Genomic DNA, 14,208 nt, shown 5'->3' with positions numbered 1-14,208 from the left:
TCTTTTCAACACCCCCGCTTTCTCTGTGAACTCAGAAATTACAGTAATTGGCATTGGTGTATTATTTGTTGTCATAGGAATTGTACTGGTGTAAAATTTAAAAAGTGCCATAAAATGTCCTCAGACTGCTGCCTCACCTGCACTTGTGTCTCATTACAGTGTAAGTATTCTCTAACGTTTGCATTAATATCAATTGTTTATTTGAAAATCCTTATTCCAAGTTGCAAATTGCTTGGAAGTAGTGCAAAAAAAAGACTTGGTCTGAATAGAGTCCGTGTGTGAGTGGCCTTGAGTGGTGGAGGTTACTCAGATTGGTGAGGTGGGTGGTCAGGGGTGGGTTGTGTGGGGATAGTGTTTGTTAACAGTCTGAATGGCCCAGGGGAGGAAGCTGTTTGTGAACTCTTTCTCATTTCTCCTGAGGTAAGACAAATATGTCCCACTCACAGATAATGTTGCCAGTTTTACCGATCATAATGGACAATTTACTGTGTGTTTCACACCTCCATACCTTCAGCTCCACACGTCACTTATTTGGGGTATTTATTATTACAATTTGAAGAATGCTGTGAATGTTTCAGAGATTATTTATACAGTAAAAATGCAAACATAAATGCAAAACAAATAGTATTCTGACCCTGTGTTTATGTATGTAAGCCCAAAGTCATGTAACAGTCTTGTTTTATTGAATTGAATTGAATTGAATTGAATTGAATTGAATTGAATTGAATTGAATTGTTTGTTTGCATTACATAAAGATGTTTGACTATACAATTAGTAGCAATAAGAATAAATCATCAATGATCTGAAAGCTTAATTGGAGGAGGAGAAAAGAATGAAAATAATGGTCCAAGTTAATTGTTTTCACATACTCAGAACGAGTCCTTGTGGTTACTAAGCTGATTCTCAGACTTAACCTTCCTCTCGTGTTAGGGTCGGCACCGACCCATTTTAAATTTCAAATGCATAAAAAAATCACAAACATTTGTTTATTGTATCAAGGCTTTTTGACTTTGTCAGGAACCTCTATTTCTACAAAATAAAACAAAAAAATATATTTTCACTAAATTATAAAATGACCTAGTTGAAATTATGACCTTTGTGTTGTTAGGGTCGGTTTCGACCCAGGTATAATATTATGAGTATAAAGCAATAATTAAAGCCAAAATTGAAATCAGAAGTGCACTGTCAGCTAAAACATTGACAGCAAGCTCCTCTCCTAATCATATGAGCTTTAGGGGATTCTTATTTTGCGTGTTTTTTGCAGTATACCTGCACAAAAACAAAACAAAATAAAGACGGGACATGTCAAGAATTCACTCATTTGAGTGGCTATTTGACTTCCAGAGTGCACATTTACAATTTGCAGCATACAAAAATGAGAAGAAGATTCACAGTGAGCCAAGTTCTGCATCATATTTTTGGTGAAAATGAAGGAGAGGACACAGAGCAGCATAGAGATTCAGATGGGCAGGTTTCTAGGAGGAAGACAATGTGGACTATCATCCAGAAGACACAGACACATCTGATCATTTTCTGGGCAACGATGTCACTTCACACATTTGATATCATTTTGATTCAGGAGTCCTCAGATTTGACAACAGAGAGACCAGACCGAGGTCTGACAAGCTTGCTCCCATCAGGGATGTCTGGGAGAGATGGGTGCAGCTTCTTCCCCTGATGTTCATCCCAGGGCCAGAGGTGACAGTGGATGAACGTCTTGTCCACTTTTCGAGGAAAATGCCCCTACCGGCAATACATACCCAGTAAGCCAGGAAAATACGGCAGAAAAATCTGGGAAGCCTGTGATGCAAAAACCAACTATGGCTAGAATGTACAGATTTTCACAGTCAAAGCTGTGAGTGGCACCCCTGAGAAGAAACAATGAAAATGTGTGGTCCTCGATATGACCACTGGACTGCAGGATCACAATATCAGCTGTAATATTTTATTTTATTTTTTACCAGATATGACCTCGGACAAGAACTTCACAAAGGGAACTTCACAAAGATGTAGCTGTATCATTGGGAAGTGATAAAAAGCCCACAATTACCCACGACTATAACCAAAAGAAAGGAGGAGTGGACTTTTTCTTTTTTTCAGTTTATATTAAAGGTCTACTGCTAAAAAACAACAATTTTTTTTGTCTTTTCTTGATGTAAATATCTATGGGTCGAAATTGACCCGTAACACCATAGATGTCATTTTAGTAATTAATCTTAAAATGAAAAAAATCAATAAAACAGATTTATTTAAGAGATGTGTCCTATACCCCTCAGTAATAGTCAGGTAACACAAAAACCTTTTATTTATTAATATGATTCTCTTGAGGTTAATTTTACAATTTTTTTCAATTGAAATCGAGGGGTATAGTGACAAAAAAAGACCCACAGGCCCACACCAAAAGCATTAAAACCAACATTTTCATGGATAAGGAAGCCTAACATGATAACCAAGAGATGAGAAACAAATTGGATGATCATTTATTGTTTTTAGTGTATTTTATAACTGATTTAATTCACGGGTCAAAACTGACCCGTTAACATAAGAGATGATAACAGAAAGCTAACACAAGAGGAGGGATAAAGTCAAGGGAATATCCTTTTAATTAACAATTACTAGGGTTCAGAAAATAATTTCCTTAAATATAAGTAAACGGCCTGCATTTGTATAGCACTTTACTCAGTCCCTAAGGACCCCAAAGCGCTTTACACTACATTCAGTCATTCCCCCATTCACACACTGGCAATGGCAAGCTACATTGTAGCCACAGCTGCCCTGGGGAGCACTGACAGAGGCGAGGCTGCCGAACACTGGCGCCACCGGGCCCTCTGACCACCACCAGTAGGCAAACATGGGGTTAGTATCTTGCCCAAGGATATTTGGCATGCAGCCAGGAGGCAGCCTGGGATCGAACCACCGACCTTCTGATTAGTGGCTGACCTGCTCTGCCACCTGAGCTACAGCCACCCCTAAGTACTAAATTTAGGTCACATTTTATTGAACAGTCAGAGTGATAAAAACCTGTTCAGTGAATAAATCGAACAACATAGACAACATAATATTTGGCACTCTACCATCCAAACATTTGCTCATTATGCTGCAGCTGAAGCTGAATGGGAATTTTCTGCAGCATGAACTACACATAAAGGTGTTATAGTCAATCAGAGGGTGCATGAAAGTTAATTAAAGTTTTGCAGGAGAAGGATATATAAGGGGTAACTGTGGCTGGTTATTGTCCTGAAAAAAGCCCCAACCTGTTGGAAAACTATACAATATTGCATATAAAGAAAACTATGCTATCACTTTGTGATTTCTTTTAAAAATTACATTCATAATGGTTTTACAGGCTGGACAATAATAACCACCCCATTGAGGACGGTTATTATGTATGTTCTTGAGGCCTTTTGATCAGTTCCTATCAGGTTTTACAGTTTGGATCCTATAAACACTCAAATAGAGGAGGAATTTATAACATTAGGAAAAGATTTTGTGGCATTTTGATATGCTATATGGTCTAAAAGGTATGTTCATTTAAAAAAAAGCTATGCTAGTTTTCCCAAACGTTGATTCTTTTCATCTGGACCTAGCGTTTTCAGGGGGAGAAACATTTCATCACTTGGATTTCCTTACCTGGATGATTGAGCATGCATTAAAACAAACAAACAAACAAACAAACAAACAAACAAACAAACAAACAAACAAACAAACAGACAGACAGACAGACAGACAGACAGACAGATTTAATTCCTCCTTTGCAATAATCTGACAAATATGGGTTTGGGTTAAAATAGGATAACAGTGGAGGAGTACAGCTCAAACATTTTGGAAGAGGCAAGTGGGAAGGTTAAGATGTTTTGGGCATGTGCCTAAATGGGAAAGTGGATATATTGGACACATTAGACAGGGGGTGTTGAATATGGAGCTGCCAGGCAGGGGGACAAAAGGAAGACCTCAGAGGAGGTTCATGGATCTAGTGAAGCAGGACATGCAGAGGGTTGGTGTGACAGAGGATGCTAGAGATAGGGTGAGATGGAGGCAGATAATTTTTTGCTGATGTGATAACCCTCTAAAGAGAGCAGCCGAAAGAAGAAGATTCAAGTATATAACATAACATATATATATATAGACCCCCCGACCCCCTTCTTCCTAATGAGCAAGGAAATGACGTCGGAGTTTCCACCCGTGATTGCTGGGAAGCGTCCCACCTCGCATCCCCGGGGGTTGTTTATACTCCACCCAGGAGCTACAGGGGCAGGGACGATTGGTGGAGACGCGCACACTGCATATACACAGTCAGATACGTTGCTACTATTATTTTGCTGTAAGTACATAAACTTTGCTATGTAGTTTTTTAAGTATTGTTTTTGTGTGCAAAAAGTTACACGTCGTTTGTGTCAGTCCAAGTTTACATCATTAAAATACCCTCAGAACAAAACCGCGGTTAAGTGAGCCCTCACATGCGAAGTAGCAGTAAAGCTAGCTGCACCGGCAGCCGCACCTACAATATTGTTGCACACAAATTTCAGTATTGCAGCACTGTATTTTTGATATTGTCTTTTTTTATATGTTATTACAGGGAAACTTTAAGAGGTGACGCAAATATTTTACTGGATTTTTACTCTGGGTCACCCCTACTCTTCCTCTTCTGCCACACAGCTCTCCAAAATCATTAGTGAGTTATTCTTATACATTAACACTACCTCCACCTGTCTCTTCTTCTCGTGCATACTGGCTATTAAAGGCTCATCAGCTTCTATACAAACTGAGGAGGTGTGCTATGGCAGCAGGTGGCCGTTTCCATCTAATTACCCTTACCTTATAGTGGACCGATATACTTCAATCAAAGTAAAGGGATCTGTGAAAGTTGTAATTAAAGATGGGAAGGCGAGCAGCTTCAGGTTCTATGTGACTATTATAGATCTGGAATATGATACATTTAAGGCTTCTGTTTAAAAGTAGTAAACTATTTTGAGGACAATAAATAGAACCTGTTTTAACCCGAGGTAATGTGTAAATATATATGTGCTGTCTATCTTTCAGGCAACAGACACAGGCTTCAGAGTCTCTCCTGGCTCAATTTATCTTACAGACGTGACAGAAAGAGATAAAGGAATTTATTTACCGTCATCTGGTGGCCATCAGCGTCACAATGTTGTTGAACTGAGTCTTGGGTGAGAATTTGGGCTGTACTTTATATTTACATCAAAAATATATAGGTATGTGTTTAGCTACTTGTTCCTAAATACAAGTCCATTTTTTTTTCTTAATGCGCATTTTAAGAATGTGCCAAAAAGGTCACAAGGGATTACTACTATACTTGGGAGTACTCTATCCCTAGACGGGCTGAAATCCTGGAGTTTATTCCCCTTCACAGTCTGGACCAGCCAAAGATCCTGTGGAATCGCACAGACTCAGAGAAAAGTAGGGCATGGGTGGAAAAACATAAGTGAGAGCTATCTTATCTCACTCAGGCAGACAATGGCTGCTACAACTTTACAGGGCGCTGCTACAAGGTGTGCAGTACAAGCTGATGTGAGATTTCTGCATTTTACCAAATTAGATGTTCTTATGAAGTCTGATCTGTGTCACTAACAGAACTAACACTTCACTTGAATGCAAAGACAAATGAGCGCTTCGTCGTTCCATACCTTCACACCATTAAGATGTGGGCTGTGACTTTTACGCCTCAAGGGGAAATGGAACCCAGAACACTGATGAATGGCAGTCTGATCATAAAAGATAATTGGTTCTTTGACAGAATTCAGACAGTCATGGATGGCATAGAAAGGAATGCTATAGAAACAATAGACTCTGGCACCTTGGAGTTCAGACACCCAGAAGGCGACCTGGCCTTGAGTGGACAGCTTGAAGCGAATCGAGGTGAGCAAAAGAGCATTTTTCTCCTCATGGGTGGAAAAGTACTAATTGTCCTAATTTAACACCAGCCCCACACACTCTACACAATATTCCCTAACTTTGTCTGTCCTTTTACAGCATTTATGTCAGAGAGTACATTACTCACTGTTATTGCCTTGGTTGCCATCATTGGAATCATCTGCATTTGCTGGTCTTGTAAAATGAACTGCCAGTCTTCTCAGACTGAAGGCTCACCTGAGCCTAATGTATATTATCATGTAAGTAGTCTTTCAAGTGGAGATTAATAACAGCTGTTTTAATATTTAATTAAATTTCCTTATTTCAATTACAGGATCAGGATCAACCTACAGGTCAACGTTATTCAGGTGAACCACCTCCTCCATATTGGTCCTGTCAGCCCATGAATTTTCATGTTTCTGAACAACCTACGGGTACCTCGTCTGAGCCACCGGTGGGTGTAAAGCTTTATTTATACTTTTATACTGTTTTGAAAACAAGTAATCTTTGTGTTTTGGCCTGCTGATCGCATGCGTTTGCTATGATGTGTCTTCTCTTTATGTAAGTCTTATTTTATAGAATCTTAAAGAATCATTAATATCTCAATGTATCTAACTGCCTCAGATACATCGAGATATTAATGATTCTTTTTTGCTATATTTGTTTGATCATTATTTTTGTTCCTGAATATGAAGTTTCTTCTTTCAGTCAGTCTTTTTAGCAATAAAGCTTCTTATTATGGCCTGTACTGTTGTACCCAGCCTGTGCTCGAGGAATTCTAATGGAACGAAGAAATTTTAAGAAATAAACAAATATTCTGAAAACAAAACAAAAGAAACTATTACTTTTCCACAGCGCACACACGTCATTTGTCTCATCTGAACTGCCTGCTCAATTTGTAATGTGTTTTTTCACACAATCATGATTGTTAATTTTACAATTATTTTCAGAGTTAGGTTACTTTAAAAAGAAACAAATAGAAGGTATGGTAAAAAACACAGCATAAATCACAAAATCTATTATGAAGCTATATTGTCTTTTTACTTGAAAGCATTAAACTGTAGCCCCAAAATTTTAAGTGCAAATTCCCTTAAAACTGAAGTAGGACAAAATGTTATCACTAGAAAAATCCTTCTTGCTATGTGGACTGATGTATATATATTTTTTCTTTTCACAGGCATATCATGAAGTAAGTATCCATGTGAACCCATTTCAGGCTGAGGTACAAAAACAAACAGAATTCCCCCATGCACTCCCAGAAACCAGAGAAAGGCTGACTCATTTTGCTCATTGATCTAATGTACCTTTCTTTTCTTTTTCTTTCTTTTTTCTCAGCTATCTCCAGGTTGCACTTCCAGGAAGGTGGGATTCCACTCCACATCCCTCAGTCAGCTCAGACCCCCTCCTCTCAACCCTGGAACCACACTTTGATCTGGAAGGAGTAACAGTTCCCTCTGCACCTCCTCTTAGTTCAGAGTTTTAGAGCTTAAGTTCAGATGTTGTTTTTTGCACTCAAACTGAGAGATATTTTAACTATTATAAATTATTCTCTGTTATCTATGGTTTGTTCCTCCTATTTCAAACATGCAGCAGTCTACCCCCTTAAAAAACTCAAAAACAAAACAACATATATTAATAATTCTTCTTGACCTCACCTCAACCCTCAGATCATGTTGTATGTGTTAAACAGGTAATCTTCTGTACGGATTGACAAAGTTTTATCTTCTTATGCTCCTCTCTCTTCTGGAGTCCCACAGGGTTCCACTTTGGGTCCCCTTTGATTTGCATCTGCTGTAAGCTACATGCTAACTCTTGGGCACATCTTGGCCTAACGTGTCCGAGATCGTCACTTCTCTGCAGACAATACACAACAAACTCAATATACGAGATGTCATAATAGGATATAATGTCCAATCTGGAAGGAAGGAACTGGATGTCCAATTTTTTTTCTGAAATGGAATAATGGAATTTATTGTATTTACACCCTCTCCACCCAGCACAAACTTTTTGTGTTGGAATCCAATTTCTCTTTTGATTTGCACGTGTCTAAACTTATGCAGTTGTTTTTTTTATTCATCTTAGACAGATATCTGTCTAAGCTGAATAAGCTGCTCTAAGCTGCTCACTCCAACTCAGAAAAAGTTATTCGTGTTTGTATTTCTTGAAGATTTGCCTGCTGTCATGCTGTTAACTCTTACAGCATTCATCATAACATCCTCAGACTTCAAAATTCTGCTGCAGGCTTTTAATATATAGAAAAAGAAGCAGTAATGTTACACCAGTCCTCACATGCTTTCACTGGCTACCTTTTAGTTGTAGAACTAATATGAAGATTTTATTGGTGGTTTTTAAGGCCTTAGGAAGCTCCTGTCAATATCTGCTGCTGACGCCATGTGACCCTGGCTGTTGCCTGAGATCTTCCACCATGGCCTTGGTTAGTGTTGACTTGCCTGTCCACTAAATGCGATTAAGCCTTTCCAATTTAGGACCCACTGAAGATCTGGGGGTATTTTTTTGAAGAATAGCTTTTATGTTTTTTTATTAAAAAAAGATGCACATCTAAATGCAATGCAAGTATTACTCTCACTGTATATTTTTGTATGTAAGTTGGAACTTTTATAACCTTTTTGTGAAAACTGAAAAAGTTTTGAGACACTTGTTTTGTGTCAAATTGTGATATTTTTCTATGGTCTAAATCTGTTATTTAAAAATGCACATCTAAATGCAATGCAAGTATTATCCTCACTGTATTTTTTATAGATTATGTAAGCTGGAACTTTTATAACCTTTTTGTGTTACTTTGACAGAAATGCTTTGTTCATAAAATATATGTCAAAATCTGGTCTTTCTTTATGGTCACTTTTACTGGTTAGTCTTTCAGTTTTATAAAATCTGAGTTCTTTTATGAGTAAAGAGGCCCATAAAATATGGAAGGTGCATAACTGACCCCATATATATCTTTGCTATATAGCGTCAACTCTGTTACAGCCAAAGCTGAATGGGGATAATATGTAAATCTACACATAAAGCTTCCATAAGTCACTCAAAGGGTACATGGATCTTAAGTATATTAAAATGAAATTTCACTCAAAACCAAAATGAGTCTTGTAGTGGCAGAAAAGCTTGGAGATTACCAAAGTAATTAGATTCTGTTTCAACTTCATTTTTGTAGAAGTGTTTCAAGATTCATCTAGAAATGTTGACTTAATTCTTAAAATTAAAGATGACAATAAAAGATATCCAAGATGAAAGTCAAGATACTATTTGGACTTTAATCTCAAAATTTCCAATTAATTCTCCAAAATAGTATTTCAATGAGAAGTTCAACATACAAATTTGAGAATAAACTTGAAATACTATTTTGAGATTAAATTCAACTTAAATTCAAATTTAACTTTTTTCTCAAAATAACATTTTAAAATTTGTCTTGAAATTTTGATTTCATTCTAAAAAAATAAATAAAATAAACTCCCCTCTCGACTTCCAGGCCATACTTGGCACAGATGTTCCTGTATACTATGCTGTCCACTTGGTTATGGCGTCCCATGTATGCCCTGCCTGTCAGCATCTTGCATCCTGCTGTTATGTGCTGGATTAGCTCAGGGGCATCTTTACACAGTCTGCACCTGGGGCCTTGCCTGGTGTGATAGACCCCAGCCTCTATGGATTTTGTGCTCAGAGCTTGTTCCTGTGCTGCCAATATCCTTTGTGCTGACTTTAAGTCCAGCTTTATCCAGCCACTGGTAGGATTTCTGGATGTCAGTCACCTCCTCTATCTGCCGGTGGTACATGCTGTGCAGGGGCCTATCCTCCCATGATGGTTGAAATTCTGCAGCTCGGGTCATAACTTGCACTTCGTCAAGAGCTCATATTACCCCAGTTCTTCAGCAGCTTCACTGGTTGCCCATAGAAGCCAGGATAAATTTTAAAATCGTACTTCTTACATACAAGTGTATCCATAAATCTGCTCCTTCATATTTGTGTGACCTGCTCCATATCACCACTGTTTCCCGCCTTCTCAGATCATCATCTGCTATTCATCTTACTGTTCCGTCCTCACACCTTATTACTATGGGGAACAGAGCTTTCAGTCGCTCTGCTTCCCTGCTCTGGAGCTCTCTTCCTCCTGCACTAAGAAATATTGACTCCCTTTCCGTATTTAAGACACACATCTGTTTAAACTGGCTTATTCGCTTTAATGCTGATTTTATCTGTTGTCAAGCTCTGTTTTGTAATTTTAACTTATTTTATGTATTTTATGACTACTGTTCCTTTTATTAATTTTGTTTTTTGTAAGGTGACCTTGGGTTTTTGAAAGGCGCCCTCAAATAAAATGCATTATTATTATTATTATTATTAAATTTAATAATAATAACAACAACGACAACAATTAACCTTTAATAAAAATTATTATTATTGTTCGCTAATCCTTTATCGAAGTGAGGGGATGAGGCCGAGTCACACCGAACCCTCTTGTTCGATATTTTAACAATAATTTCCGTAAAACCCTTAAACGCATCACGAGTGCGCTGAAGGAAACGCCCTTTGGGTGGACTCACAAAATGTTCCTCCGTTTTGCGACTTTAACAACGTACCGGCGCGTATTAACTTTGTAACCTTCTTCTACTACCCATGTATTTATGTAGGGTAGGTGTAATTTGAAGTCTATATACTAAAAGAGGTACAAATGACCCCCAAACGCTGGGTGCTTTGTGCCTAACTGTTTATTCGCTGAATCCCTGCATATCATCATGATCTTGTTGCTGCTTCTAGTTGCCAGTCTTGGTGTTGGTAAGTAAGGAAGCTCATTTCCACGTTAATAAAGCAGCTTAAATAATGCTGAAGTCTGGGACTCAGCATCAGTGCTCAGCATCACCCTTTATTATTGTATTTAAGTGCAATTTTCTTAACTCCGATAACACGGTATAATTATGAACATGTCAATGTAAATATGCCAGAACTAGCTAAAATAATTTGCAGTAATAACATTCATTAATAATATTTCTCTCCTCTCCAGGCCTTGCAAATGTTGAAAATTATGAAGTGGAGTATGGAAACAGATTCAGGATGAGGGTGTCAAGAAGGGTTCACTTTATCGAGTTCATCCCCAAGAACAAATCAGAAGGGACGATCTTGTGGGAACGTGACGAAGATCAGCCCAAAGAGGGCAGTAGATGGAAGATGACTGAGACCTTATATACCATCAGTTCTTTAGCCCAAAAAGACAGTGGCCGCTACATATTCAAAGACAACCATGGGGAATTGATGCATGCGAAGATCATTGACGTAAAAGGTGTGGATCTTTTTAGTCCTTGATTTATCTAATGTTTTTTCTTTTTCTACAAGTGTGCTAAACTTTTACCACAAGTCTATAGTTAGATTGACCTACAAAACAATGAGAGCGTAACACTAACAGCATATTTAAAGTCTCTAAAGCCAAGTCATATAGCTGTATACTCTGTAAACTGGATTTTATAAAGTCCACCAGAGCAATGCAAATCTAAAGCTCAATAAAGGACAAGTGGGTTGGTTCGTTTTAACCCTTCTTAAAAGGACAGGTTCTGGTTTTATGGAGATTCTCACAGCTCATCTTCAGAAGCATCATACACGACAGTAACTTAATTTTCCTTAAATCGGACACAAACCCCCCCAAAGAACTTACACCAGGAACCAAGACAAAGTGGAACACATCATATACTTAAAAACCCCGTCCACTGCAGGGGAAATCACGATGTGCAACTGAGGGGGAAACGCTGATAAAAGTCCTATAGACACCCTACAATGAGTTGAAATATTAACTTGTTATTTATTTCTCCATATGTAATTTTTGTCATTTGTATTGTGTCACTTTGTATGTCCCTCACGATTTCTCGTCGTCAACCCCTCCCCTAGAGCTGCCCCTGCTTCCTACAGATTCCTCATGCATTAGTGCATTAACTTAAAAATCACTTTAATATTTTCTTTATCAGAGGTCACAAAGAGCTATACCCTGGAGACTAATGAAGTCCTGGACGTCACCTTTGATCTGGAACCGCACTCCTGCAACATTTACTTCTTCCCTGGTGAAAACAGTAAGACTGCGATAGTCCTTAAGGGCAGGCTGCAGCATGATCTGAAACAAGTGGATTGCGTGGGGTTTGAGCTTTTAAAGCCATGTGGGATTGTACACAAGGCCATCCAAAAGACATGCAGGGGACGGTTTGAAGTCAGAGATGATAATGATGACAAAGCCTTGGTAGTGTTCCTGGAAATGGAAGGTAAATAAACTAAGATCATTTTCATTATACAGTATAGTTTGCTTTGGGCTGATTAACGGACTTCGTTTCAGAGCCACAGTTCAGTCAGGCTTACCTCGGTATTGGTGGTGGTGCGTTGTTCTTCACACTGTGCTGGTGTTGCTGCAAGTACTGCTGTTGTGGTGAGAGCTCCTCAGCAAAGGACAACTCAGAAGAAGCTGCAGAGAATGATAGCGATCCTGCTGTGTATTACCATGAGGTGAACATGTTCTGCTATTTTTTTTCTTTTTGTGTATTTATTTTTTTTTAGTTGTGTTTATATTGTCTGTTTAAATCGAACTGCAGTTTGAGCCTGTGGGTCCGGGATCAAACCAGCGCTGTGAACTCTCTAATCCACCCAACACTGATGAGGCTCCTGATGCTCCAGTTGACCCGCTGGTTAGTGTATGAACTCAACTCCTGAGCCATTTTTATTCTCCTCTCTTTCCTGCTATTAATGTGTGTTGTTGAACTCTGCAGATACACAGTTCTGCTGCTATGGATGCTCCACCTGCTTATTGTGAGGTAAGACTTAAGTACATGTTCAATGCAGTTTTGAAATTTCTTTAAACTTAGAAACGAGACTTGGTTTAAAGGCTAAATGTGCAGTGACACGTCTGTCTTTTTCCTCCAGGTTACACCGCCGGCGAAGCAGGAAGAGGCTCCAACCATCACTCCCACCTCCGACTCTGAGCCACGGTTTGAATTGAAGGGGACAATTTTCAATTCTGGTCCGCCACTCAGCTCAGCCTCAACGTACTGTGATGTTTATACCTCAGAAAAATTCAACTTCTTCCAAAAGTCTTGATTTTGAACTGTGTTCTTTAGTATGGTGACGAAGGGATAATTTGACATTTCAGGGAATAGGATTGCCTGACATCTTTGAGCCAAGAAAAAAAAAAATTGTTTTGTAACCACTGGTAAATTTACAAATTTATGTTTCTACAGATAGTTTTTTATGGATAAAAAAACCCTTTAGAACCAAAAACATTTTGAAGCTTGTGTCTTCACTGCTGCCTGCTGTAGTTCCATATTTATCAAGGAGAAAGAAAATATGTATTTTCAGATCTTCCTCTGTCTTTTTGTTTTTTATGTTGTGATTTTTAAGGGATACTGCACATTAATTAACACTACTGTAAATACATTTTTCTGTTCTCTATAGTTCTGTCAGGAATACGTTATGCATTACAGACCACTGTGAATGTGATATTTTCAGGGATGATATATGTAGTAGACACGCTGCAATAACTTTAAAACTGAGGTTTTACAGTTAAATGTGGAATCTGAGTCATATTAACTTAAATAAGGGAACTGTTTTTAGCTCCTGAGAAACATGCATTCACAGTTTGTATGAAATGTGAGACTGCTAATGAAGACGCTTATTTTAGACTTTTTTGTTATTGTTGCTTGTATGAAGAGTTCATATCTTAGTATTTAATCATATCTTGTACACAAAAAGCAAACTTAGAAATGCAAGGGCCATCAATATGGAAATATTTCTATGCCTTACCAAAGACCTACCCTCCTGACATGTGGTTTATGTTTTGTTTTTATATATTTGATGTATTTGTGTCCATATGTGGGAACTTTTGATCTGTCACATTTAGTTACAAGTGCAATACCCCTTCATCCTGTGAAAGTACTGTCGATTGTGTGTATTGTGTGTATTGTGTGTATGTTATTTAAGCACTTTCTGAGAAGACTATATGCTGTAAAACCTTTTAAAAAACCCTTAAGGACATATCAGCATGTATTTAGACATCTGTTACATTAAAGCTAGCATTATCCTACCTCTACAACTTGTTTGGTATTTGCATTTGTTCCCCTGCACAGTTTACCTTCACTAATACTTAAAGCACCTCCAACAGTGTCACCAGAGAGCCAAAAGCTCATCCAAGCACATAAATTCCTTTCTGCCATAGCAGCTGGTTCACAGAAAACAGGAAGCAGAGCAGGACTCGAACTACAACTGAGGATTTTCTGTCTTGAGAAGAAAAACAACAGAATCTCAGACCTGTCTGACACGCACAACAAGTAGTCCTGTGTAAAGACATTTAAA

General features: G+C 38.3%; 2 protein-coding genes across 2 annotated transcripts; both read left to right on the top strand.

The window, feature by feature from the left end:
- The first annotated feature begins 5,489 nt into the window (after nucleotides 1-5,489).
- LOC118454531 (uncharacterized) lies at nucleotides 5,490-8,644 on the top strand. The gene is made up of 6 exons (XM_087853110.1): nucleotides 5,490-5,513; nucleotides 5,596-5,880; nucleotides 5,995-6,134; nucleotides 6,209-6,328; nucleotides 7,052-7,063; nucleotides 7,220-8,644. Exons 2-6 carry the CDS (start codon nucleotides 5,664-5,666, stop codon nucleotides 7,355-7,357), a joined length of 627 nt encoding a protein of 208 aa, XP_087709236.1. The 5' UTR covers nucleotides 5,490-5,513; nucleotides 5,596-5,663; the 3' UTR covers nucleotides 7,358-8,644.
- Nucleotides 8,645-10,420: 1,776 nt separating this feature from the next.
- Nucleotides 10,421-13,937, top strand: LOC102775945 (uncharacterized). Its single transcript, XM_087853097.1, has 7 exons — nucleotides 10,421-10,665; nucleotides 10,892-11,167; nucleotides 11,844-12,131; nucleotides 12,203-12,369; nucleotides 12,456-12,548; nucleotides 12,630-12,674; nucleotides 12,784-13,937. The coding sequence occupies exons 1-7, from the start codon at nucleotides 10,626-10,628 to the stop codon at nucleotides 12,955-12,957; spliced, it is 1,083 nt and encodes a 360-aa protein (XP_087709223.1). The 5' UTR covers nucleotides 10,421-10,625; the 3' UTR covers nucleotides 12,958-13,937.
- Nucleotides 13,938-14,208: the final 271 nt, after the last annotated feature.

Source organism: Neolamprologus brichardi, chromosome 2, assembly GCF_056152115.1.
Source record: "Neolamprologus brichardi isolate AB-2024 chromosome 2, ASM5615211v1, whole genome shotgun sequence".
NCBI lineage: Eukaryota > Metazoa > Chordata > Actinopteri > Cichliformes > Cichlidae > Neolamprologus > Neolamprologus brichardi.
Note: the sequence above shows the minus strand (reverse complement) of the source record. Positions and strands in the feature narration are given on the sequence as shown.

What these genes read in the sequence shown, in the direction of transcription:
- LOC102775945 (XM_087853097.1), top strand. Translation starts at nt 10,626, where the DNA reads ATGATCTTGTTGCTGCTTCTAGTTGCCAGTCTTGGTGTTG. An exon ending in CTGCTGTGTATTACCATGAG is followed by an intron (nt 12,370 to 12,455) that starts GTGAACATGTTC and finishes ATCGAACTGCAG; the next exon opens with TTTGAGCCTGTGGGTCCGGG. An exon ending in ATGCTCCAGTTGACCCGCTG is followed by an intron (nt 12,549 to 12,629) that starts GTTAGTGTATGA and finishes TGAACTCTGCAG; the next exon opens with ATACACAGTTCTGCTGCTAT.
- LOC118454531 (XM_087853110.1), top strand. Translation starts at nt 5,664, where the DNA reads ATGTGGGCTGTGACTTTTACGCCTCAAGGGGAAATGGAACCCAGAACA. An exon ending in ACAGCTTGAAGCGAATCGAG is followed by an intron (nt 5,881 to 5,994) that starts GTGAGCAAAAGA and finishes GTCCTTTTACAG; the next exon opens with CATTTATGTCAGAGAGTACA. An exon ending in AGCCTAATGTATATTATCAT is followed by an intron (nt 6,135 to 6,208) that starts GTAAGTAGTCTT and finishes TTTCAATTACAG; the next exon opens with GATCAGGATCAACCTACAGG.